This window comes from Petromyzon marinus, chromosome 8 (assembly GCF_048934315.1).
Source record: "Petromyzon marinus isolate PM22_M1 ecotype Great Lakes invasive population chromosome 8, UKy_Petmar_22M1.pri1.0, whole genome shotgun sequence".
Classification (NCBI taxonomy): Eukaryota; Metazoa; Chordata; class Hyperoartia; order Petromyzontiformes; family Petromyzontidae; genus Petromyzon; species Petromyzon marinus.
The window spans coordinates 11,485,341-11,512,285 of record NC_133674.1 but is presented as its reverse complement, the minus strand read 5'-3'; the positions used below and the strand labels follow the sequence as shown (position 1 = coordinate 11,512,285).

Below are 26,945 nucleotides of genomic sequence, written 5' to 3'. Positions count from 1 at the left end.
ACACCAACTTTAATCCACAAAACGGAGATTGATGTCCTAACATCTGCCAGACAGCTGTTTTTCAATTACAATCAGTGGCTCATGTAAGTTCCACAATCCTGTAATTTAAGGTTCACTTTCCAGATCATTCCATAGTTTTACTGCTAGGAAATATACATATTTTCCATGAGTATATTTAATCTATTAAGCTTGTCAAACAAATATCTATTAGCCAGTAAAGGGAAAAAGTGTGCTTTTCAGTACTCTCTAAATAAAAACGTAATGTGCAAATTTAGAAGGATGCACTTGACACATGGGTCAAGATCCATTTCAGCACTGTCAGGACTAATGTGGGAGGTAAGGATGTAAGTAATGACTTTAATACCTAACGCAGCGGTGGCCGGAAAAATAAATGGAATTCCGACAGACATGAAGAGCAGGCGGCCGCTTAAAGTGCGGAGTGATGGATACAGCATTAAAGTTACAACAGAAGTGGTTGGAACTCAACAATACCCTCCCAACCTCGCCTTGCTTAATCAACACCACCGTGCTGTGCTATTATGTCTCTGCACATGCAGCTCACTCATGGACCATGAAAAGGTCATCTAACGTGATTTTATCACACAGCAACATAATCCTTCAAGCCCAGCCACCACTTTCCCAAAAAACTCGACCAACAGAAGTAAACATAAAAAAAACACTCCGGTACATGTATACTCAAAAGCCTCAAGCCTCAGATTATAATTTCATGTTGTTCATGTTGACCACAGCACATTGATTTTTCATTATCATTGTATTTTTCTTAACAGCCATTAGATTGCAATTAGTGAAAGGTGTTTACAGTACTAGTTGTGGTAATCAAATATATTACCAGCCAAATACAATATGATATAGCATTGCTACAAATGTCAAGCAAAATATCTATTTAAGAATTTAAGTTTTTGATAAACTTACTCCGAATGCACTAAACTGAGATGTAACCTACATATTTTGAAGGTGTTACCGACAATCAAACATAGCACTCCCTTCAAGCATGGTGTTTCTTAGCTCAAAGGTAGAGAACTTGGCGAAGAATGTTATATTCCCCAGGACATGCTCGCATACCCAGTGCTGTATGTTTAATTACAGATAACACGTTTGTTAGATTGCGTATCCCTCTGTTAGATTGCAGATAGAAATATAAAATGACTGTAAGAAAAGTCCTGTCTATACAAGATATATACCATGTACTCATTCGTATATCCACAGTAGTTGTAGTCTAGCAGTACGTGTATATATGTACAAGTACATAATACAGTATGTATGGGATACGCCACACATAATATATAGCACAGTGAAACAGTTCATATATAAAACTGTGTGTTTAGTAAAATAGTACCTATAACAAAAAAGGCAATTTGGCAAAGTAAACACTGTAATCACCAATAAAAGTCATATTACCTAGAAACACTATTATAAAAGATGGTTGCTGCATTTCTACAGATTAGATAGGCCCAATACGCAATGTTTGTTGAGCAAAGGTTGTTAAAAGGTGCCAATGGCTTAGATTGTATGCCGTTGCATAGCTTTGAAAACGAAACAGAAGTTGGTCACTATACATGAGAAATTTGTAATTAGCATTATTTTTGTTTAATCAAGTAATCAACCCTAACATACTCTGTTTAAGTAATGCCATGTAATTTGCCAAAGTCTTGCTGAGGCAAGTACAAGGTGTCTTTCCTGAATAAGGCACCGTTCCCCGGCTCCTGCCAATTAAATGTTGTGGTCACATGGCGAACGGTGTGATAATTATCACACCGCTCGCCATCTGCTCGCTAGGATTCAGGATTCGTTAAACAACCCACACTTTGTAACAGTAGGCCATTGTGTAGCTGGTCACATAAGCAATTAAATACATCCATTAACTTGGTAATGTCTGTTCAGCATAAAAAACCTGACCGACTTGTGAAGCTGTAACGCTAATACGGTCATCACATTTTTTTACAGAATCATGTCACACTTTATGAGAGAACTCTATATATGCGCAGCCATATTATCGACAACGCCTATTATTTGTGGCAGCAGTAGGGCTCACGAAAGCTATTCTTCTGCAATTATGCACAAGTCTTTGTGAAATTACATCCTATCTGTGATTTTTCTGGTTAAGAGGAGTCACACGGCAAATACTGTACATCTTATTTTGCGAGAGTTAACCGCAATTATTTTAATTTAAAAAAATCGCCAGTGCAGGTCATTCTATACTGGAAGAAACAGACACATTTTTCAGATTTGAAAATTTAACGCAAATTACTCAGTTGGAATTATACATAGTAATCATCACCCCCTACTGGCAGACTAATTCCCCGGGTATTTTTTTGCAAATGAAACGATCCTGGCCTCTTTATTATTGTTCAATAAACTTGAACAATATAAAGCATGAATGTTACATAGAATTGCTCCTTGCATTATGAACTCACGATTCCATGCAGTCACACCTAAAGAGCAGAATGATAACTGTATTAAATGGAGACATGTGGACGTCTACACTTAGATGTCAAATCAATGCACCAGTGCAGCATGTATGTGTGAATGTATGTATGTATGTTAAACTTCTTGTGCACCGTACGTAGCCAACGGAGGTCAACAGTTGCCAGATTAATTGGCATTACTGTACAGGGATGAGCACTTTTTTTACCAACATATACTTAATCAGAACAAGTCATACTCAACCATGAAAGTGTCCAAACTCTTGCCCTTTATTGAGTGATGTGATAATTACTCAGACATTTTGGCTATACCGGTGCATGCAACATTTCAAACTCGGCCTGCGCAGAGAGTAATGGGGTACGTATGCATAAATTAGTGCTCATTGCCATCTTCACCTTTCCAGCAGGGGACCATTTTCTGCCTTACACCACAAGAGAATCAAATAATTATAATACATGAGTAATGTATGAGCCGTATACTTTATGGTACATATCCAGCTAAATGTGCATGCAAGCGCATGCTATTTAAAGAAACCCGTGAAAAATGTGAACATCTGCTTCACTTTCCTAACTTCACAACGCAGTGTATACCCCCCCCGTCACCTTCACACCACCTACCCCAATTCCCCATAGCTTATCACCCACCTTGCTTGCCTCTCCATCCACTATTCCCATCCATTCACGACAGCACAAAGATGTCAAATAAAATGATCTGGACAAATCACATTAACTACTGTTGAGCAAAATTTTGGGAACTAAACAAAATTATAGTACATCAACCTCTGTCCTGAATTTCCACTTAAGTCCGTTTTTATTGTATCCATCAACCTATTGGCCTTCTAGATTTGTTAACCAAGACAACCCTGGACCTGTAAAGCGAGACTGCTGATATAATTCAATTAAATAATCTATTTGGATTTACGGTACTGTAATAATTATCCAAGACGCTGTGCAGATACAACGGGCATATTTACGTTATATAGAGAGATATAGTCATAGGCAGGATCTCGGCTTGAACAGGAGCAGGGAGTCAACAGCACAGACGGATGGAAAGGAAAGGAGTTCCAGACCGTGAGGGCAGCAGAGCAACCTCCCACTGAATGACTTGACCGTTTTAGTGACAGAATCCTTGGTTGGGTAAATGGAAAGCGCATTAGAAGGCAGTGGAGTGAGATGAAAATAGGTAGTAAGGGGCGAGTCCATGAAGGATCTTGAAGATGGCGAGTGCAATCTTGAAATTCATCTGGGATTATTGGGAGCCAGTTGATGGATTGGAGTATGAGGGTTATAAAGTTTAATTCACTGGTGTGGATGAGGAGGCTGCCAGCAGCATTTTGACACATCTGGAGTTTGGAGATGAGGTATTTTCAAAGACCATAAGGAGATGCAGTAGTCAAGTTGGGATAGGATAATGGTGTGGATAAGGATATCAGCAGCAGCTGGGTATGTGGATGTGGGAGTTGTTGCACATTTCGAGGTATAAGGTCCTGTATAATTGAGATATGCTGCAAAATAATAAGAGCTTGAAATCAACAACTTTAAGATTCCACACACTCGTTGCCAGTGTGACATCAGAGATTAGGTGTACGATTAAACTGGAGTCTTTACTGAGAGTGGCCTTTTTGCCAATGAGGAGCATCTCAGTGTTAGCACAATGTGCCTGGAGCAAGTTAAGACCAATCCAAGATATTGGCGCACCAAGGCAGGATCTTGAACGGCACCTGATCAAAACCAAGACCTTCCTGCTGTGAGGCACAAGTGTTACCACATGCCACCCTGCCGCCGATATATTGTATATCACCACAATGTTCATACACCCATGTTTTTACACTGTAATACAGTGCAGTATATTACACAGTATGGTTACAGGTGAGTGTGGGAGGAAGGAGCAATATATACACATTCCTGCGGAGGGAGCTGGTAGGAACGTTGGGTTGCTCGGTCAATGGCCAGGGTCAACGGCGGCGTGATGTATTCCGCAAATATGCCCGACTGTGAGGGCGGGCATAAGCCGACGTGAGTAGGTTAAACGTTGAGTTTTATAAGGGCACCACGGGGTGACCAGCCCCTCCCCACCCAGCCCCTCCCCACCCAGCCCCTCCCCACCCTCCCCTCTCCACCCAGCCCCACCCCTCCCATTTTCGGATGCACGACGGACTGATACAATAATCCCCTGTGGGCTGGTATAACCAGGAGGTTCCTACCAGTAAGAGAAATACTGAACCTCCAAGGTGAGCTATATTAACTATGTAGAGGCATTACACAAATTAAAGCAAGATGCCACGATCACAAACCTCATCTGGCAAGGAAAAGCCCAAGAATAGATTCGAGCAGGTTGAAGATTAAGTGGGGTGGCAGTATATTATTTACTGTGCTTGCTACTGGCCAGCTTGCAGTCAAGAGTTTTTAATCCCCAGCTGACTAGTAATTTATGTGGAGCAGACCAAAGTGTGTCATCTTCTCCCACATTTTTTTGGTTCTTTCGGTAAAGTCACGTAGAATGAGAATAAAACAATAAAACAAAATAAGACAATAAAATTCTCACGACGTTTCGGCCACAACACAAGTAGCCTTCAGGTGAAGGAACAGAACTGTTCCTTCACCTGAAGAAGATAACAGAACTGTTTCTTCACCTGAAGGCTACTTGTGTTGTGGCCGAAACGTCGATGAGAATTTTACTGTCTTATTTTTTATTGTTTTATTCTCATTCTACGTGACTTTACCGAAAGAACCAAGAAAATGTGGAAGATGACACACTTTGGTCCGCTCCACATAAATTACTAGTCAGCTGGGGATTAAACACAAGTAGCCTTCTTCAGGTGAAGGCTACTTATTGTTTTATTCTCATTCTACGTGACTTTACCGAAAGAACCAAGAAGATGAATCCTTGCAGTCACGAAAGCTTTAAATCGAAATTCTCCCACATTATTCACAAAAGTAGGCCTTTTGTGTGCAAGTGTCAAAGCATAAATACCAAGGTCAATCGATGTTTCACTTGACAGGTGCTGTGGTGTAGTCATCTTTCAGTGATGGTAGGGGTGAGTATAATACAATACTGTATTTTGAAAAGTTAAGCCACCATAATACAGTACAGTATATAGTTGTAATAGCCTAAAATCCTTTCACATGCAGTATTTCGCATAACAAACTCGATGGAGACGGAGGTACAAGTGGATGTAACAACGTGGGATATGTGAACATCTACAGAAGATGCCAGGTAAACAGAGCATCAATCCTTCACAGAGTGTAGGAACTTGGTAGGGCAGCACATGTGACGGCCGGCTTATACATGTACAACTTCTTTCGCACCGTACGTAGCCAACTGTGCTAATCGGAGGTGCTGGGGGAAGGACAACAAACTGAACACAAAAAAGCACTTCTAAAGAAATGAGTTTTCAATCCGGATTTAAAAGTGCATATCTCCAGTGGCTTCGTAATATCGGTAGTGCATTACAAACGGCCACAGAAGCGCATCTGAAAGCGCAAGATGCAGTGGGCGCCTTTGTTCGATGGCTCGCCAAAAGCCGCTGCGAGGATGACCGGAATTTGCGTGATGGTTTACGCTCCTTACCGAGATCATGTTATGAATGCAACTAATATTGCAGTGCCTGCACCGAGGACACTGTCCAATATAATAAGACGGTATGTTATTTTATTTTTTGGTAACGGCATCCACACTTTTTCGGACAAAATCTGAAAATTCCGCAGGGAAATTCATGAGCGGCGGCTCCTTCCGCCGCTGCCATTCCGCTACTGCCCTTGCCCCATTGTCCACAGGGGGTAGGGGGGAGGTGGAGCCCATCACGTCAATCAAGCTGGCGGGGCGTGGCTCGTGTGGGGGTGCCCATTGACCATTGGACACAAGTCCGTGTGCATGTTTGGTCACCTCAATTGTGCAAAATAAAATGTTGGCGTGTTCTCATGACAGCTTTAGAAGAGGGGTTTTTTTTTGTGCGTGTGTGCTCTAAACGTTTTTGAAAGCGGTGCACACATACATGCGCACAAAGAGAACAAGTTTATGAATGATGAAACTTAATCACTTTAAGATGTTTTCTTGTTCATGTTTTTTGTTTGTTGCGGTTGCACCCGATTCAAGAGCCGAATGGCTCACAGGGCTATACCAAATAAATGAATTATGAACTATGAGAGCTCTCATGATACTAAACGGATGCTGATGATACCATTGTTTCTACTTTTGATGTTAATTTTGCTCGTGTTGGTGATGATGATGATGATGAAGACGCAGCGTTCCTCAATATAGTCTTCATCATCATTGTTTTAAGCATCGCAACGCTTTCATTGGCTTACGCGCAGGGGTCTGCAACCAAAATAACAGGAAGAGGCATTTTTTTTCCCGCGGTTAGGTAAAAAAATAATCCTTTTTTAAAGATACGGTCCTTAATAAATAACATCACGAAACAGTCCTCCAAGGGCCGCATGCAGCTCCGGGGCCGCATGTTGCCGACTCCAGGCTTAGCGATACGTTTCGCAGAATTTCCCAACTCGTACCATAATTCTGCAAAAGTGTGAAAGCAAACTACAGCATCTGAATGGGGCCCATACACTTTCAATAAACACAGGAAGAATGCAATGTCTACGTGGTTTCTATCTTTTTTTGTAAAAAAAAAGGGCTATCTAAATTAACATACATATTGCAAATTCATGTAATATTATGATTCCATATACAGTACTTTCTGTACTATTTGAAGCGCAAAAAAAAAACACATTCAATTCCCCAGAACACCTGAAAAAGAGGTAATTAATTTTAATAAACAAATAGAAATAATAAACTAAGTTCTGGTTTTAATACGTAAGTACTGCACCATTAATGTAATTTTAATGCGTAGCTTGAGGCAAACATTTAGTTACCTTTGGTTTGATAAATCGCACATTGCACACATCAATTATTGTGCACATTTTAAAAGCTTTTCCTTAACGTGTAAAAAAAAACCCCGCAACTTTTTCATTAAAAACACTTCTTGGATGTTTTCATTGTCTCTAGGCTATGACACGAGAAATCATACCACAGCAGTGAGAATTGTCAGCTGTTGTTTTAGTCTACAGTAACGGCGGTAATTGCATTTACAACACAGCAATGGTTGTAGACGCTCCAGACTTTTGCCACTTTGCTATTTACTTGACTTGATAGAGTTGGCAGTTGTCTTTTCTGGTCAGCTTTTGGCATAAACTGCACAATTCCCCTCACATTTTTTTATACTTATCACTTTACATTTTTTTAACACGTATGTTTCCATGAACAGCATTTCTTACATATGTATTTCAAACACGCACATATATAACAATTACAAGTGATTACTACATTTTACCGAAGGTCAACATGCTCAGCCACGTGATGTTTCACATGCAAGGTCATATGAGTCAGTCAGATACTTCACCCTTTTTGGTGGGTATTTATTTGGACCATTGCGAAATTATGTCTATTGGTAATGTGTAATGCGTTAATTCGTTGCTAAGTTAAGTAGCTTGATTATTGATGTTATTAATTGCTCATTGTACAGCATACATAGCTATCACAATTCACCTTCCCTCTATACAACGTGCATGCTCCATTTAATGGACATACGGGACAGTGGTTAAAATAATTTTCATTAGTCCATCAGTTAATGGTCACTTAGCATAGTAAATTAATTTATATAGTGCAATTATATATCAGCTTTACAAGTGTCTATTCAGCTCAAGGAATTCTATTTTGCAACAAATTGCCCATTTATACTAAAATGTTTGCACATTACACTCACACCATGATAATTTGTCAAATACGGTAATATCTAGGGTATAATGTCTAAAAGCAACAAAAAAACATTTACATCCCACCATAGCCTGGATCAATTAAAGAAAAAAATGCTTTTCCTGGCTCCTATAAATGTACTAGGCAATGAAACTGCATTGCTTTAGGCAAGTGTAGAGGCCAATTTTCCATGACTTCAAATATAATTTAAAAAGGGAAATATGTTACAAAAGTACGGGTGCCCTAAGCCTGATAGTGTAATGCTATGGCACTACAGTATTGAATGTTTAAATGTGTCATTCTTTCCCCTTGCAAGTCAGCTCTAACTATCGTTGATAGACTTACACTATTATGCAAGGATCTGCCTAATCCTTTGATTGTACACAAAGGAAAACTATTTTTTTTCACACCGTGGAAAGTGGTTTCCTTGTGTCGGGTCATGCTTAGTCGTAGTCTTTTAGATCTCATGGTTAAGTGTTTTTTTGCTGAAAAATACATAGGATTAACCAGAGTAAATAACCATGACGTAATGGTTGCCAATTGCATTCCAGAGGTCACCAGTTGCAACGCCCAGCGTGGCAGTTAAAACAAGTTTTTTTTTATATCCCCCGACTGCCTCTGGCCACCCAGCAGTATGAATAGGTAGACCACCATTAGTCGTGTGGGGGAGTTCCAAAATGTCTGGCCAATTGCCCTCGGGAGGAACTCACGAGAGCTCATTTTAGTGGATGAGATTCCACCAATTTTTTTGCAAGAAAATGTTGGGTATTTACACAAACGATGTGTACAGGAAGCAGTCATGCGAAATAAGTTAAATATAGACGTAAAAAAAATGCAGACATATGTCAACGGCATTGCCCAGGTCACCATAATCCAGAAAACAAAGCAGTTACAGGTCTTCTGGTAAATACAATTGTGCAAACAAACAGAAAATAGGCTTAGATTTGAGTAGTTGTGGGAGCTGAACAATAATAGAGATATGTATTAGGGAAATGAGCAAAATAGGGGTTGTACGTAACACATGTATACAATTAGAATCAAACCAAGTCAGCACATGGCCTTGATGTTCATGACTATTGTAACGATCAGGGCCTAAGATGTGGTTATCAAAAGTGGTGGAACAGTGGTTGATACACTGCTCTAATGACCCAGACGACCGAAGTTGGAAATCATTGGCACGTGATACTTGAACCGGTCCTGGGCAGCACCCTTCACCAAACCGCACTGGCCAGTATGGCGAAGTGTTGTAAAAATAAAACCCACCATGACCAACAGCATGGGAGGGAGGCCTTCATCCAGCAGTAGTAAGCTGCATATTATTATTAATAATGGTAAAAACGTGGTTAAATTATGTGTGTGCAGTTTGCAGTAACAAACAGGGTCACCCCGACATGTAACTTCAAAATTATCTTTACAAAATCACTTCATACTGTGCGGTAGTGAAATTACATTCTGGTCCGAAATGCAAAGTTTGTAATGCGTTCTAAAGCGTTAAATGCAGCATCTTCGTTACATTTTCTTTAACCGTGAAATTGCAATCTACACACACCTTTACTGCTGTGGCCTAACAGAATCACAAGCATATCAGTCCTTCCGATACAACTTTAAGTGTACTGCATATCATCTAAGTTAATTATGTTCATTTGTACATCTATTCTAAAATACCATAAAAAATAGATGTCAATTTGCACCGTCATAATACATTAAATTATCATTCTTAATGAAAAGTTGACAGTTAAACATCTGCAATCCTATTTAAACCTGTCACTAAGTGAATGCATATTATGCATATTAAACAAGGAATAAAAAAAGAGATGTGTGCGTGGATTCCAACATGCGTTTGTCCTCAGAAATATTTAATGAGCAATAATACTGGTAGCACTAACGCCAGGCGCGCAAGAAGCAGTACGTCCGTAGGCCATGGTGCCACTATGGGGCTCGATCGGGCAGGGCTCGCCTCAGCTGGCCGGAGGTGGCATTGAGTGCGGTAGCCACTCATAATTTACCTCGTTGCAAGGTAGTATTTAGTTCATACACAGGAAGTAGAGTAATTCGTGGCAGAGCATGACTGTGGGATGGCGAAGACATCTCGAGGCCTTCAACCCAGCAGGAAATGGTAATACAAACGAGATGACATCGCAAAGGCGTATGATGTCGTGAAATGTCATCACACATTATTACATCATCGGGAGGTGAGGCGCACACGACACGGTCGTCCACCAACTCCCGAGGAGAATCCTTTTAGTTACTAGTTTTTTTTTTGTCTCGGAAGTTGTAGGTAACCCGTTTGATAATTCGGGCTTCTTCTACAGGGTTATTACCACAACTCTCTGCTGACGTTTCTTTCGTGTTCGATCATCTTTACGAGAGTTATTGTGTCCCCACATTCCAGAAATAGAGATGGCCACAACAAATGCTTTAACACGTTCAACCTTTGTTGGAAAGCATAACATTTTATGTTGGAATATCGTTAAAACAGAATTGAGTACACGTTAGGCATGATTTTTAGCCAGGGGAGGCTTGTTACTGCAGTTCTCTTTACATGAATGTCACAAGGAAAGCATTGTGAAAAATCCCTCTATAAGAAAACTAGCACTGAGAAAATTCGAATTTGGCACAAATGTACAACTGCAAAAGATGAATCACCCATTTGAAGGGGGGGGGGGGGGGCTGTTTGCACACAGGTCTCACTGTGTGGTAAGAACTGGTATTTAGAATATTACACAGACATGTTTGCCTTTACTGAGAAGCATGGCTTTTTCACTCGAGCCCATGCCAGTTCTCAGCCAGGATTCAGTTACAGTCCATTACAACACCTTACAGCCTTCACATTTAGCAGCACACAAAGATCCTCGCTGCATGGCCGGTCTCAAGTCACACTCATGTTACCGAGCGCCATGCATATATTCGCGTATTTAAGGACAGCAAACACAGGCGGCTTTATTGCAGTAATTACATTAACTGCTTTATTTCTGTCTGAATTTCGCAATTGTTGACATGTGACAAGCTGTTCATTCCATTGAATTTAACAAACTTTCGTATGGAAAATTCATGGCTTGAAATTGTAACTGTACTTGAATACATTGCAGAGTCATTGCATATATCGTGTAACACATAGCATACGTTAAGAGTTGTGGTTTTCACACCTGATGATGATTGCTTGTGTTGCAGTCGAAACGTCGTGAGAATTTTATTGTTTTATGTTTGTATTATTTTATTGTTCCCCTTCTACGTGACTTTACCGAAAGAACCAAGAATATTAGTATAAAAACGGTTAAAACTTTTTAAAAGCAGCAATCTCGAGCACATTATTTTACAATCATAATTAAATAGTGAAGCTTATAAATTCATATTATCCATTATGCTTGATAACAAAGAATTTCAGATTTAAAAACAAGTAAAGTCCGTTGCCACAATTTTAAGTTCAAATGTGATATTTTGAAAAAAAACATTTTACACGGACATGATATAGGGTTGGATTTCATGTAACTCAATCTTTAATGTGAACGTTCAAACACACCCTGTTGATGGATAGTAGTGATGGTTATGGTGTCAGTGGCTGATAGAGTAGGACTATTTCTTATTTTATTTCTGTTACCGTGTCCTGACTTACATTGCATCACCATAGGAAGTGGAAATTTCAGGAGCCTAATGGCTCAAGACCATTGAAAATAACTGGTACATTGATTTTTTAAACTGGAATTATTTATCATATCCCAATGGGATAGATTAGATATCTTGTAGGCTACATTTAACATTAAAACATTAAACTTGCAAACACATTTTATATTCCCAATGCTATTACTGTACACTACTTGGGGAAAAAAATGACCTTCAAAACACTAATAGTGACTCCACTAATGTAGACAGTTAATTTAATGTGAATGTGTAAATAGCTTGCATTGATTTAAGATACCACAGCAATGGACTTGTGGTCACAGGCGTGCCTCTAGTCCACATAAAACCTGGTGTACTTTGGCAGCGGTCAACAATGGGCTCATATCCATCACATGCCAAAAAAGTTGCTTTTTATTAACACTAAGTCTCCCACAATCTAATATACCAAATATGCATTTTTCTTTTATTATTTTATAATTAAGATACAGTATTGTTGCCCGTTGGCATATGCTTCTCGTTTTAAATAACATGTTAGAAATTAATACCTATATTTTATTCACTTTTAACACAGAGCCACTGATAAATGAGTTTTGCTGAAAGCTTTTCTAGCCACTTCATGGATTTAATGATTCCCTCCCACTCAAAAGCCAATGTTAAAAAAGATAAATGGCATAAAGCCAATGCAAACAGCCTCACGTATCAAAATACAAATTCAGGGACTAGCATGACAAGCCCAACACATACCAGACAGGGCCTTAACATCTCATAAAACTTCCTGAGACTCACCTCTCTACAGTGTAATTGGATTTGTTGTATCAACATACAATGAAGCCTGTAAACATTCAATTAGTGTAATGAAAATTTGCTGTTCAATGCACATGGAGTCAGAACACACTTTAGTTTAAGGCTGTGTGTATAAAGTACACAACCTGTTTTTCGAACTTGAGGATTTTACAGTCTCCTGTGTAGAATATTTACTATTTCCCATTTAATAAAACTTTTATTTTACAGCCCTATGTCAAGCCACTGCTTGATGAAGCCTCTGAATGCGAAGTTCAGTCACGTGGGCTGTTTGATCATATTTCATCACGCTGGCCAGTGCAGGTTTGTGAAGGGGAGGCCCAGGACCTTTTTTCGGATATCGCTCACCACTGATGTTAGCCGTGGCTGGGACACGAACAAGCTGGGCAGGATCATAGTGCAGTAAGCAAACCACTGTGACATGACTCTCCACGTATCCTTCTTAAAACCGTTGATATTTAAAATGGGCTTATCAAGCAAATGTTTATACTGTTGTTTAAAAAAGCCCCCCCCCGATCAATTAACCAAACTCAAAAATGTTCACCTCGACAGGGGAGACAAGGGAAAGCGCCCCCACGACTCCGGAAAGCTGATAAAGTCAAACAGCGTTCCACACACAAGACTTTCATTACACAGCTTCGAATGAGCGTGCAACTGAAAAGCCACAACCTCATTTAACTTATGAGAAACAGCTGCATGTGCCACATAGCCGCACATTAGTGCCGTTTTCCAGGTCACCCCACCTCCACTCTCTTTACTTCAGACCCCCAACTTCCTCAGCATTAACCTGCAGGCTAAACAGACAGACTCTAAATTGGCGTTCTATATCATTAAACAGATGCCATTTAGCTTAAAAAAAATACTTCCACTCATCTGCACAATCATAAGAGGCTTCAATTTACAATATGCTCTATTGTGGTTCTGGAAGCTGTCATTTATGTTGCTGGGTTCCACCTAAGCCTTGCTCCATAAAACAAACAAGAGGCCATTTGGGCTAAGGGCAATACATTAGTGCATAAGGCTACATCACAATAAAGGCTTGTGCCATATCCATAATATTGTATACCGTTTTGCCACACACTTCTTAAGTTCTAGAAGTATTGTGACCACGCCGTGCAATGGGTAATCACCAAACAACTAATGACTTCACTATAGGTATAACACCTGGCAGCGCAGAACCTTTCATGCAAACTGTATACCATAGTTGCAACCATATGAAAACGGTTAGCTATGACTCACAGCGTTATATACGTAGAGCTATAGATCAAACGTTGACATTTTATATCAACACAAATAAACGCAACAAAGTAAAGCCACTATGTTTGCAACGCACTTTTTTACGTCCTTAAAAAAAAACTGGGATTTTTTGTTGTTGCTGTTCCTTGTGTAAATGTAAGGCGGCAGTGAAGCACCTTTGTACTGAAAGTCAAACGAGCCCCATCTCTCAAGCTGCCGCGCTGTAATTTTTGTAAACAGCCAGGATGAGGGCGAGGCACTGCAGAGGAGGAAGAAAAGAGGGCTTATTCCGGACAGGGTAATTACGGCCTGGGGCGCCCATATAAGCGCATTCCGGGAAATGCTGGAGACAGCGGGATAGCCACTTCTTGCAATCTTTAACAGCACATTTGTTATTAAAAAAATAACAAATGTGCTGTGTGCATCGGTCATGTTTAAGTGCTATATTCTAATGCTACGTTTCCGTTCAAAAAAAGAGAGGCACATTCTTTTCCCTGAATAAAAACATCTAACCATTTGGGTGAAACATCAAAGTAGTAAACATTGTCACCAGTGCCTTGCAGCATAAGACATACGCCGGTGTTATGCTCTTGGCATACATAAACAAACGTGAAAAACCGAAAACCTCACACTCGTCAACAACACTGCCTGAAAAAAATATTTTTAATCGGCGATGTTGGGCAATTGCCCTTCTTTATAGCCCATCAGGTGCTGTGGAGAAGGGTATAATTGCCAATGCAGCATCACCAAATACATTTTTCATAAGCAGTCATCCTTTGGATAGAATATTCCACTTTTTTACTTTCGTGTAACGTTTTCATGATAACACTAAAGACTCAATTATGTCGCTGCGACTTAGGTAAAAATGCATTCACGTGGCTACATTTTAAAGAAATGTTAATAGAATATGTACAAGTGACATTTTCACTTAATAATAACTATATACTGGGGAAATGTTACCGTTTTGCAATGAACTTCTAAGCACCTATCTGTACCAGGCCCGTATGTAAAAGTTTCTTGACACAAATAATGCTGCGACATATGCTGATTTCGACTTATAGCCTGCACTTGCGACATTTATGGAAAATAATACCAAATAAGGATTGCAGAAATCTTAGCATTTTATGTATAATTTCAAGTACGGAATAAGGTGTATCGCATCCAGCATAGGCATGCACATATGGTGTGTGAATAATAATACTGTGCAGGGTGGTCCAGACTTCTTGTGGTCCCAATTTAATTATCCAAAACTTCACATGCTTTTAAAGTAAGATTTATTTAAATCAGAAATGAATATGCGAAGGAAAAAATTGGTACATCTGAATGAATTGAGGGTCACAGGACATCTGGACCACCCAAGGCTATGTTGAGTCAATCCTCAACAGAAGTAATAATAATGCAAGTTTAACGAGTGTGAATGAATTTATAAATTAAGCATACTGCCTGCATATAGAGTTGAAAGCAATGTCACGTGTGTGAATTAAAATTTGCTGTCACTAATTTGATTGTAATGAACATCTACAATACACAGTTTATGCAAATGCATGCGTAATTGCATTATTCGTTATATAATTTAAGAGACAACTTAACAAGCAGACAGAGTATTAATGTGCCGTGGCAAAACTGTAATACATCCTGGCACGTTTAAGTTTCTATATTCATCACCATCAGCCATTATCATTTTTCACTGTTGGATAAAGAACTCCCGATCAAATTATATATAGTATCACGCTGTACTACAGCTACACGCTGCCACTTTTACGCATACATATAGTGAGAATACACAACGCTGTCACTTAGTTTATTTAGGACGCCTAAAGGGCTTGCCTCCACGTTAATTCACTCTATCAGTTTCCCGGGGCTGATTTCCCTGCAGAATAAACACACGCAGGCTTCCTTTCCTGTAGGAAACAGGCACACAATAAATACCCAAGGCAGTGTACACACACACACAAACTCCCCATAGGAGATGCATACATTCTCAGTAAGACATAAACACACGTTGCCCACCCCCCATAGGACAGATGCAAACAATGACAAATATGATTACAAAATGCTGTTGGGAAAGAAGTCATATTTACGTGTGGTTCACACACTGACATCTACGTGGAGTATACAGGCACACACGATATTCTTCATGAACTACAATAAGACACAGTGGGCGACTTTGCAGTTCATGTACCAACAAAATAATGTACATGTTCAAAAGCACGGACCCTTAACTTATATCTATAGGTGAGCGTCTACTAAATATATATCGCGGCAGGTCTTGCTTACGAGTATTTTAAACTAACTCTTGACGCCAGCAGCACAAGCATCAGCAATTCCAACCTTAAGTTGGCACCATTCGAACCTCCAGCACCGCCCGCTTCAACAATTTACAGCAACTCGATTCCCGGGGACCTTAAACCAACCCCGAGCAACGCCTCAACGAATGCCACCGACAGTACCTCAACCACATCGAGACGCACCCAGCATCCCCACCATCATCACATACAGCAGCAGCACTTGATCTGAGATTCCAACCGCAGAACCACCAGAAAAAAAAAGTTCCCATGTCAAAAGCACGTGCAGAAGAACTTTCAGCGTCAGAATATTTAGGGAGCACAATAATATGTATCGAGTACCATGACCAGACAGGGTTCCTTCATAGCTGAGGGACACAGGAAAAAAACAAACGCTGAAAGGGTTATTAAATAGCGTGTAGCCAAGAAACGGGACTTTTAACGAGGACCAATATTTCCCAGGGCACAGAACGATCCTGGGAAAAGCAGGACAGGTGGCAACCCCATCGGTAGTTAGCACATACCGCCAGCTATATCTGCAGCGCCAAAAAAAATATATACAGTTATCAGAAACTCGTACAGCAGCGGCAATACCACCACCATCAGCACCACCAGCACCAACAACAACTAACCATCATCATCATCATCACCTAATTACTCCCGCACTGCCACCACCGCGAGTGCTGTTGTTATTACCTTGAGCAGCGGCGCAGCCACTTGCGAGCAGGAATACGAGCAGAGCCAGCAGCTTGGAGCTCTGCTGCCGGCGAGGACCCATGCCGTCCCCACCAACCCTGCTCATCATCACTTGCTCCGGCTTAGATGGCTTCGCGGTTTGGGCTGATGGTGGTGAAGATGATGTTGTGACAATGCAGGTGTGCCGACTGCCGGCCGGCGAAGACAAGGTGGATGTTTACACCTTTGTGGGCGACCACAAATCGCCTGTTCGCCCACCCGTAAAAAAAAAAAAAGTCCTCTTCGCTTACCAAAAGTCACCCGCCAGTTAATAATGGTGAAACAACACGAGGCTCTTCAGTTCAGTGCGCCTTCTCTGGCTGCTGCCGCTGCCCTCGCCGCCGCCGCCGCTGCTGCTGCTGCGAGACTCAAAGAGTCAGCAGCAGTGAGCGCCGGGGTTGGGTTCACGTCGCTCCCGCGGGCTCATTCATCAAAGCGCCGTGCGTGGGGCGCGACAGACAATGTGTGGAAGCGGCGGCGTGGGGTTTACAGGGGGGTGGGTGGGTGGGTTGTAGTGGGATGATGATGGGTGGGTGGGTGATGCCGGGTGTGGGTGGGTGGATGTGTGGGTGGGTGGATGGATGTGTGGGTGGGTGGATGTGTGGGTGGGTGGATGTGTGGGTGGGTGGATGTGTGGGTGGGTGGATGTGTGGGTGGGTGGATGTGTGGGTGGGTGGATTTCGCCGGGGTGGGGGGGTTGGCAGGGGAGAATCCGCCCAAAGGGGAACTTGCTGCTGGGCAGATTGTGAGAATAAAATATTTTGCGCGTGTAGTGCAATAGGGGGAAAAAAACCACGACGAGTGTTGTTGCGGTGGAGAGTCTTTCGGACGGCCACTAGCGATATCTGTGTGTGTAACTGCACTGTGTGTGTGTCTGTGTTGTTTTAAGGTTAATGTTAAAACCGGGGAGGTATCAAAAGTGCACCGAGCTGGTTACATACACTACCTGTGAACGGTATCGGGCTCTTGTTACGTGAGCGACGAGGGCTGTAAAGAGGCCGTTGGTAGGCGTGCGAACGAGTGAATCGTTGAATGTGCCAAGATAATCTCATGCGGTGACGTATGTGTGTGTGTGTTTGTGTACAAGTGATGAGTGGGTGGCGTTTAGAGCCAAACTCCGAATGTGCTTTATACGGCTTCTCGTATTCGTAATGGTGCACGGCGATGAGTGGGCGGTGTTAATAACCGAAGAAAATCCACCCGTGCGTTCCCTGTGTGTGTTCCAATGCTGTGCTCAAGTGATGAGTGGGTGGTGCCAAGGGCCAAATCAAGCTAGCGTTGAACCCGTGTCGCTCACGCGTGTGTGCAATGCATGAGCGATGAGTGAGGCCTTAAGACATCTGCAGGACGCGTACGGCACCACTGCTCCTGGCAACTGATCTGTGCACCACACCCGGCGCGGCACACACGTGCAGCAGCAGCAGCACAAATTCTGCTGACAGCACTCAAACGCGGGACTCAAGTGCAGCAACAGCACAGCGTCTACAAGCTGCGCCACAAACAGTACACACGTGCAGCAGTACAGCGACTACTCACGGACATTACAGAGCATCCTATTGCAGCAGCATAGCTTCTACAACTCACTGCACACACTGTACACATGTGTAGCAGCACAGCTCCTATTCACTGCACACCCAGTGCAGCAGCACGGCTTCTACGACTCACTGCACCCACACAGCACAAAAAAGTTCAACAGCACAGCTCCTACTCACTGCACGCACAGCACCAAAGAGCAGCTGCTACGACTCACTGCACAGCACACACAGCACAAAAGTGCAGCAGCACAGCTTCTACGACTCGCTTGCACACAGCACGCACAGATTCTACGACTCACTGCACAGAGCACACACAAGACCCGTGTGCAGCAGCACAGATTCTACGACTCACTGCACAGAGCACACACAAGACCCTGGTGCAGCACGCACAGATTCTACGACTCACTGCACAGAGCACACACAAGACCCTGGTGCAGCAGCACAGATTCTACGACTCACTGCACAGAGCACACACAAGACCCGTGTGCAGCAGCACAGATTCTACGACTCACTGCACAGAGCACACACAAGACCCTGGTGCAGCAGCACAGATTCTACGACTCACTGCACAGAGCACACACAAGACCCTGGTGCAGCAGCACAGATTCTACGACTCACTGCACAGAGCACACACAAGACCCGTGTGCAGCAGCACAGATTCTACGACTCACTGCACAGAGCACACACAAGACCCTGGTGCAGCAGCACAGATTCTACGACTCACTGCACTGAGCACACACAAGACCCGTGTGCAGCAGCACAGATTCTACGACTCACTGCACAGAGCACACACAAGACCCTGGTGCAGCAGCACAGATACTACGACTCGCTGCACAGAGCACACACAAGACCCTTGTGCAGCAGCACAGATTCTACGACTCACTGCACTGAGCACACACAAGACCCGTGTGCAGCAGCACAGATTCTACGACTCACTGCACAGAGCACACACAAGACCCTTGTGCAGCAGCACAGATTCTACGACTCACTGCACAGAGCACACACAAGACCCTGGTGCAGCAGCACAGATACTACGACTGACTGCACTGAGCACACACAAGACCCTGGTGCAGCAGCACAGATTCTACGACTCACTGCACAGAGCACACACAAGACCCGTGTGCAGCAGCACAGATTCTACGACTCACTGCACAGAGCACACACAAGACCCTTGTGCAGCAGCACAGATTCTACGACTCACTGCACAGAGCACACACAAGACCCTGGTGCAGCAGCACAGATACTACGACTGACTGCACTGAGCACACACAAGACCCTGGTGCAGCAGCACAGATTCTACGACTCACTGCACTGAGCACACACAAGACCCTGGTGCAGCAGCACAGATTCTACGACTCGCTGCCAAGGAGCTCTCCGCGTGTTACCCCGCCGCACGTGGGCGGCGTGCCCCCCCCCCCCGCTGACACTCGAACCAATCAGAATTCACAGCGAGTTCGGTTCGTTCCCGTGGGCGGGGGGCTCTTGTACGACTTTGACCAATCAAGGGAAGGTATCGCGCGGACATGACCACGCCTCTAATCGGCGGGGCCGCGCCCACCCCCCCACGTGGCTCCGGCTATAGCGTGGCTCTGCTGCCCGCAGTGTTTGGGGTTTGTTGAGGGTTTTTTTAATTCACGTTTAATGTCCTGCGTTATAAATTGGATTGCGAGTCTTTATAGCAGCTCCCGAGAACCATAATGTGCGAAGGGGAACGCTTTGCTACCTCGACATTAACGCGTGAGAGTGTGGCGTCAGCGTTTTGCATTGAGATCAAATTGAATGTTGTGTTGGTGACCAAACATCCATTCTCAATCTGCTACCGCCACCTTTCGGTCACTTTGTTTAATTTTGTTTACAGTTTTTTTCCCATTCGTTTTCTGTGTTCGAAGAAACGAATTGTCTTATTAACCCAAAACAATAATCGTTAGTATTCAATCGTTTTATTGCCTGCAGTAAAACTAATTGTGCGGTCTACGTAAACATACATGAAGCGGGGTTCCTCTTCACTGTATTTTTTATGCAATGGAAAACGATGAAAGGTGTATTAAAATCAAGTGTGAAAATTACAGAGATTGTTACTCTGTCACTTACAATATGAAAAACTGTAAAATATAAAACCACGTTATTTGACACCAGTTTTATAATTTCACGTGGTGTAGTTTTTTTTTTAATATGTAAAAGTCACATCTACAGTTCAAACACTGATTATATTATTGAGTGCCTAGCTATATTACAATAACTTAATAACTGGCCTCTCATGATCATGTTAACTGCTAATGTGTGTTGAAACTTGTCAGTATAGACACATGCAGGCCAAGTGGAACAATACAATATTTCATCCCACATTCTTGGTGTTCATTTATATACGGAAATGACAATGAATTTGCAGTACAATACAGGGATGCTTTCTATTATCACGGCTGTTAATATGTTCAGGAGGAAAGTCTTAAAAAAAACACATACAGGTTATCTTTTATGTGAACGAACTGGGGTTTGGAATACTATACAGTTAGGATATTGACGTCTATGGCTTCTAAAACACAAAAAAGTTTGCATATTGCATTATGCAAAGAAAAAAAACACATAGGTCTGTATTATTACAGATATAAATGCCACTATCATTTAATAGTGTGAAACATACCAAGTCATTTTTGCATAAATAACCTTAGGTATTACTCCTGTTGTGATTTTTGAAGATTGAAATGTCGTAACTTTTATTAAAAGCGTTAGTTTAAAATATCAGTTCATGAATGTGAAATTGATTTCCTGAATATTGGTATTTATGGTTTGTGTGGACCAGTGAAAGCATTCTTACAAAAATAAAATTATGAAGACATCAGGGTTTTCACCAAATTATTTCAAAATGAAACATCCTCTCGTGGCCAGTCGCTCAATGTGTGGTTTGAAACAGGTTTGCCTATTGTGCTGAACAATATCTTAACTTGAAGGTCATATTTGAGGATTTACAAATTGTGTGTGCTGTCGAAGGACAGACACTGTTTTGCAATTGTCTCCTATAATTTTTACGTTTATATTTTGTCAGTAACTGCATGATGTTCTTTGTGCAGCATTTGAGTCAAGGAAAAGTGTCATGAATATAACTGGAAGTAGGCAATTGCCAGCGGCTGTCAACAGTAGCCATGGAGAAGGAATGGGGCAAAGCAAATGTGGGGAGCAAACATCAACACTGGTTTATGTTCATACACAGTTCTTTAACCGATGTTTAAGTTGCAGAAGCAACAACATACAGTATTGGCAGCAAGTGGAAACCCCAACAGTGGTCCCCATTGGGTGCCAACATTTTTTTATTAACACTTATATTGATTTAATAACGTTCAATATTTGCATTGCATGCCAGAAGCATACATACAGCACACCTGTAGTACTTTCCTTGGTGCGAAAGCATACTCATACAACAAATAAATATCATGAAAGATGCACACTGCTTGTATTATATAACATTGGTTGGTTATGGGTTGCCCAACTGTCAAATCCACACAAACTGGAAATTCGGCAACCAAGATAAGCACCAAGGTATCCAGCCAAAATACCTTTGTTGCGGTGACACGTGTTGATATATGACTATTACATTTCTCAACATCTGTACTAAGTGGAACCTATCATGGTTCCAGAAAATATTGCTCATGTTTGTCTTGAGACTTTACACGTAATCACTTGCTCGTGATATTTCAGTAATGGGGAAACACCCTCCTGTATAAATGTCCCAGTGCTGAGCTGAAAACACTGATTAAATATGTCCTCTGGTAGCTGTCAGCTATTTTTTTTTACCCAAATACTTATATTAAAACAAGATTCAAGTTGTTGTAATCCGGCTTCGACTGATGTCTAATCAAGTTTGACTCATTGGAGCTCAATCTTGGAAACAGGTTCACCATCAAAACTTCTGCTACCCCACTTCCTATTGATCAAATGCCTTTTTGTGGAACAGTCGATAAATAGCCGAGAAGCTTCTACCTACTCTGGCATGCCAGCCTTCCCAATCACAGCAGCCAATTTATTGCAACTCCCAGTTGTCTGTTACTTTGAACTTTTTAAAGACTGTAACACGGTGGCAGGAAGTAAATTGCCTACAAAATGTTACCATATTACTCTAACCCCTCATGAGCAGTAAATAAAAACAATGAATTGGATCTTTTTTCCAGGCAACCGTGTCTCCTAGAAACTGGCGCATATGTACAAACTGTACATCTAGAACACTTCATGATGGGAAATGTTACAAACTAGCCTCAAGACTGTGCAAACAAAACAATGTTTCCATGCAAACCTTGTGGCATACAATTTTCTGCAACCTGCGTTTGATGTGCTGAGTTAAAAATAAATGAAACGAGCCTGAAACATTTTCTCTTTAGAAACCCTCTCTTGAACCGCACACCCCATCATGAAGGTACACATCACCAGATTGTGAATTAAATAGTATTACAAATAAATGCATAAGTAGCATTTACAGTCAAAATTCCGTTTATACAGGGTAAATGGGGGGGCGGGGGGGGGACAGGCGGGTTCCTCGATTCCAACTGGGGAGTCACTCGTTTATGCGGTGGAGGTGATCACGGCTAACTCCGAACAATTGGAAAAAATTTTCGGAATAAAACTCACATTTGGAAGAGCCCCGCCCGCCCACGGGATGTGGCGAAAACGTCACCGAATGGGGGCGTGGCCAGTGGTCAAAAAAATCGTGGGGACACCTCTCGAGCGTCATGTGAAGAAGAACGAGGCACCAACCATCAGGCACAAATCCCACAGAGTCTCTCTTCACGTGAGATGGATGTGGGAATGGAGCTGGCCTGCAACCACATTAGGAGAGACCCTGAAGGGCGAGCACCTCAACAATGCAGTGGCCAAAAGCGCTGCATTGGCATTTGCACCCGTACTTGATTTGGCGGCAGGAAGCGGTCCTAGGGTCTGTTCACCCACTTTTACCCTGGATAACCCTGGATATCTGTGGTCCCGGTCCTGCATAATTTAAATTGTTTGCCGAATAACTCCATTTAGCCCACATATGTGGATGGCCACGCTCCCCGGATATTAAGAAGGAAAAAAACTTTTTGCCAACCCCAGATAAATGAATTCATGCAAAATCTGGTCACGGATAAATTAAGTTTGACTGTCTCTACTGAGGAGAGGCTACTGTAATGTAATGGTTATCACACTCAACTTGTAATCCAGAGGTCTCCATTTTGGTTTGTTCTCCCGGTGCAACAGTTTAAACAAAGGGGAAAAGTTCTTAAATCCCCTCACCCCTGTCCACCCAGCAGTACGGTTCACCCCAGTTAGTTAAATCGGCAGGTCGAGTAGAGTGTGGATACTCCCATATTTTGGCCAGGGTGGAAGAGTAGGCCAAATTCCCTATCGAGCGGTGATCTCGAGCTCCCAGTTATGGAGACCTTTCTGTCAGCAGTGGTGTGAGCAATCAATTGCAGGGCTGCACCTTAATTTCAATAGGAATAGTAATAGGTTTTACCCTTTTAACTGGCACAAAAAACTGACACCTTTATTCAAGGCATCATGTCTGCAATAACTGCAACACAAGCAGTCAAAATGCAAACAAAAAGACAACTCTTATAATAATATGCACTGTTCTTGAATTTGATTGGTCCACACCCGAGACAGCTTTCTTTAGAGCCTAGTCTCCACTGGTGTTGGACCAGAAGACGCCAAAAGGCGTACAACTCAAAAACAGCACACTATCAGAGTATTGAGGGCTCGGGGTGAGCATTTACATTATGATACCTCCTTTGCCAGTAACAAGATAGAGTAATAGGTTTTACCCTTTTAACTGGCACAAAAAACTGACACCTTTATTCAAGGCATCATGTTCACCCCGAGACCTCAATACTCTGATAGTGTGCTGTTTTTGAGTTGTACGCCTTTTGGCGTCTTCTGGTCCAACACCAATGGAGACTAGGCTCTAAAGAAAGCTGTCTCGGGTGTGGACCAATCAAATTCAAGGACAGTGCATATTATTATCAGGGTTGTCTTTTTTTATTTAAAGCTTTCGTGACTGCAGTAATTCATATTCTTAGCTCTTTCGGTAAAGTCACGTTGAAGGGAAACAATAAAATAATAAAATATATAAAACAATATTTCATCCCACATTCTTGGTGTTCATTTATATACGGTAGTAGTTACATTGGAGAAACCAAACGCCATGTCTCGGACCGCATTCGTGAACACAAAGCAGACCTTAGACACGGTAGGACCAACACCTCGGCCGTAGCAGATCATTGTTCTAATTCAGTAGGCTCACATGCCATTGACTTTTCCAAGACAGAGGTTCTTTGTAAGCCATCTGGCTACCATGAGAGAATCGTTCATGAGGCTATCCACATATACAAGCACAGAGACAATTTCAACCGAGAAGATGGATTCTGGCTTAGCAATCATTGGAAAGATTTGATAAACCATTTCAGGTCTTAATTGATTGTTCACGCTTACAGTGGCTTTCAGACAGCATACATTAATTTTTCGTCTCCCCCCTCCTCTTTTCTGAACATAGATGGACTAGTCCTTCTAAATAAACTGCCAAATCGCTGCACGTGGCGCTGATGGTTTTTATAAATAAATACACCGTTTAAAAATAAAGAAATTTATGCAAACCGACACACCTGATGACGACCGTTTGTGTTATGGTCGAAACGTCGTGAGAATTTTTTATTGTTTTATATATATTTTATTATTTTATTGTTTCCCTTCAATGTGACTTTACCGAAAGAGCTAAGAATATAGTTGTCTTTTTGTTTGCATTTTGACTGCTTGTGTTGCGGTTATTGCAGACATGATGCCTTGAATAAAGGTGTCAGTTTTTCGTGCCAGTTAAAAGGGTAAAACCTATTACTATATCTTGTTACTGGCAAAGGAGGTCTCATAATGTAAATTCAATAGGAATATTTGGCCAATTACACATGTGAGGAAATAAAAATGCCCAGAGGCAATCCACACAAATTAGAAGATACAGTAACACTCCAAGGTTCAGACAGGTGGATTAATAAGCCCACTTGCTTTAATTTCACACAATCTGCATGATCCACGAAACTGTGCACCTAAAATACTGTCGTGAATTACACACACACACGGATATCTTGGCGTGCTCAATTTGGACATTGCATACTAACTCAAGGACCGTGTTGCTGTTGTTCTAAAGGCAGATACACACTCATCGTTTTATATAGCATATTTTTTAATGTTCAAAAATACATTTGTAAAAAAGATGATCTTCAATTATCTTACTTTTTAAGTATCATTAGTGACAAAAAAGTATGATGAATTCATTTTGAAAGCACGCTAATAAAGCAGACAGCATCTGGAAAAATATAATTGCAGGTTTCAACCAATGATTCATTTATAATTACTGGCCTCCAATATGAACAAGCCTTGTGAAGAAAACCCAACTTGCAAGTACAAACACGTCACTGCACGTACAGATTCATGCAAATAGTACTGGAGCTTAAAGACAAACTATTAGAGCACAAAACATTTGTACAAATCTGGTAGCTTGACACATCGCTATGCTGTATGTTGGTCTCCCAAGACTAGAATACATGAAATGAATTTTTACTGCTGTCAGCAAAGAGTGCAGATGTGAGTCCTTGAGGTGTACTTTCAACAATGCAATGCAGAAAACGTCATTATTTAACATGGGACTATAGATGATGAACCACTTTGAACTCATGAATGACAGCATCACACTTGATAAAGCCAGCGACAACATTCCCCTCGTGGGCATTTATGTCCACATCATTAATTAAATAGAGTAAAGGGTTCCCATTTGTCCTTTACTTGTTCGGTGTTCCGAGACTCTTGTATCCAGGGTCTGTGTTCCTGCCATGTCTCTTCATTGTAGCTTTATACTTGTCACCAAGAGCATAGGTGAATGCAAATCATTGTCCCTGGCTGTTTTGTGAATTGACCAGCAGGTGATATGGCTGGATCACCACAGTAAAAAAACACACCAAGTCTTATTTCCGAGCATTTCCAGGTCATGATATAAATACAGCATTCATCCAGGGGAATTTAACCTGTGGGTGCTCCTCTGGCCATGTCAGAGTGGGGAATTTATTTTGGCTGTTTACCATTGTATATTGACACCGAGTAATGTTTGTGCACCTTTTTGTACCAGCTGCTGGTTTAACCTTAGCTCCCTGAAGAATGATCAGCAAACAATGTTTACATTGGCCCCACAAAAACTGCAGATTTTGAAGACTATTGGAAATTCCTGACTCGGCAAGCACATAGCACTACCTATGTGTTTACTGAAAAATCGTTACGTCAGTTGAAAATTCCCCAGTATTTATATTATGAACATTCATTACATGAACGTTAATTGTAATCGTATAACATTTTAACTGTGACCTGGAGGGAGGTCAAAATCCCTGTATTATTTTTTCGGGAGGAAAAAGCAACTGAAATATGGGACACCATGATACTGTGCACTATCAATAACATTGTCGTCAACATACTTTAAACCTACATATTAAAATAAATAACGAATACACTTTTTAATTTGGCATTTTGTAGCCATAAA

At 41.7% G+C, this 26,945-nt stretch overlaps 1 protein-coding gene across 2 annotated transcripts in view; it reads right to left on the bottom strand.

Annotated features, from left to right (window-relative positions):
- Positions 1–17,382, bottom strand: part of LOC103091803 (netrin receptor UNC5C) — a 62,103-nt gene extending 44,721 nt beyond the window's left edge. For both annotated transcript variants that reach the window (XM_032949715.2, XM_032949716.2), the window contains exon 1: positions 16,830–17,382. In XM_032949715.2, the coding sequence (XP_032805606.2) occupies positions 16,830–16,938 (109 nt within the window). In that variant the 5' untranslated portion in view covers positions 16,939–17,382. The remainder of the gene's footprint in view (positions 1–16,829) is intronic.
- Positions 17,383–26,945: the final 9,563 nt, after the last annotated feature.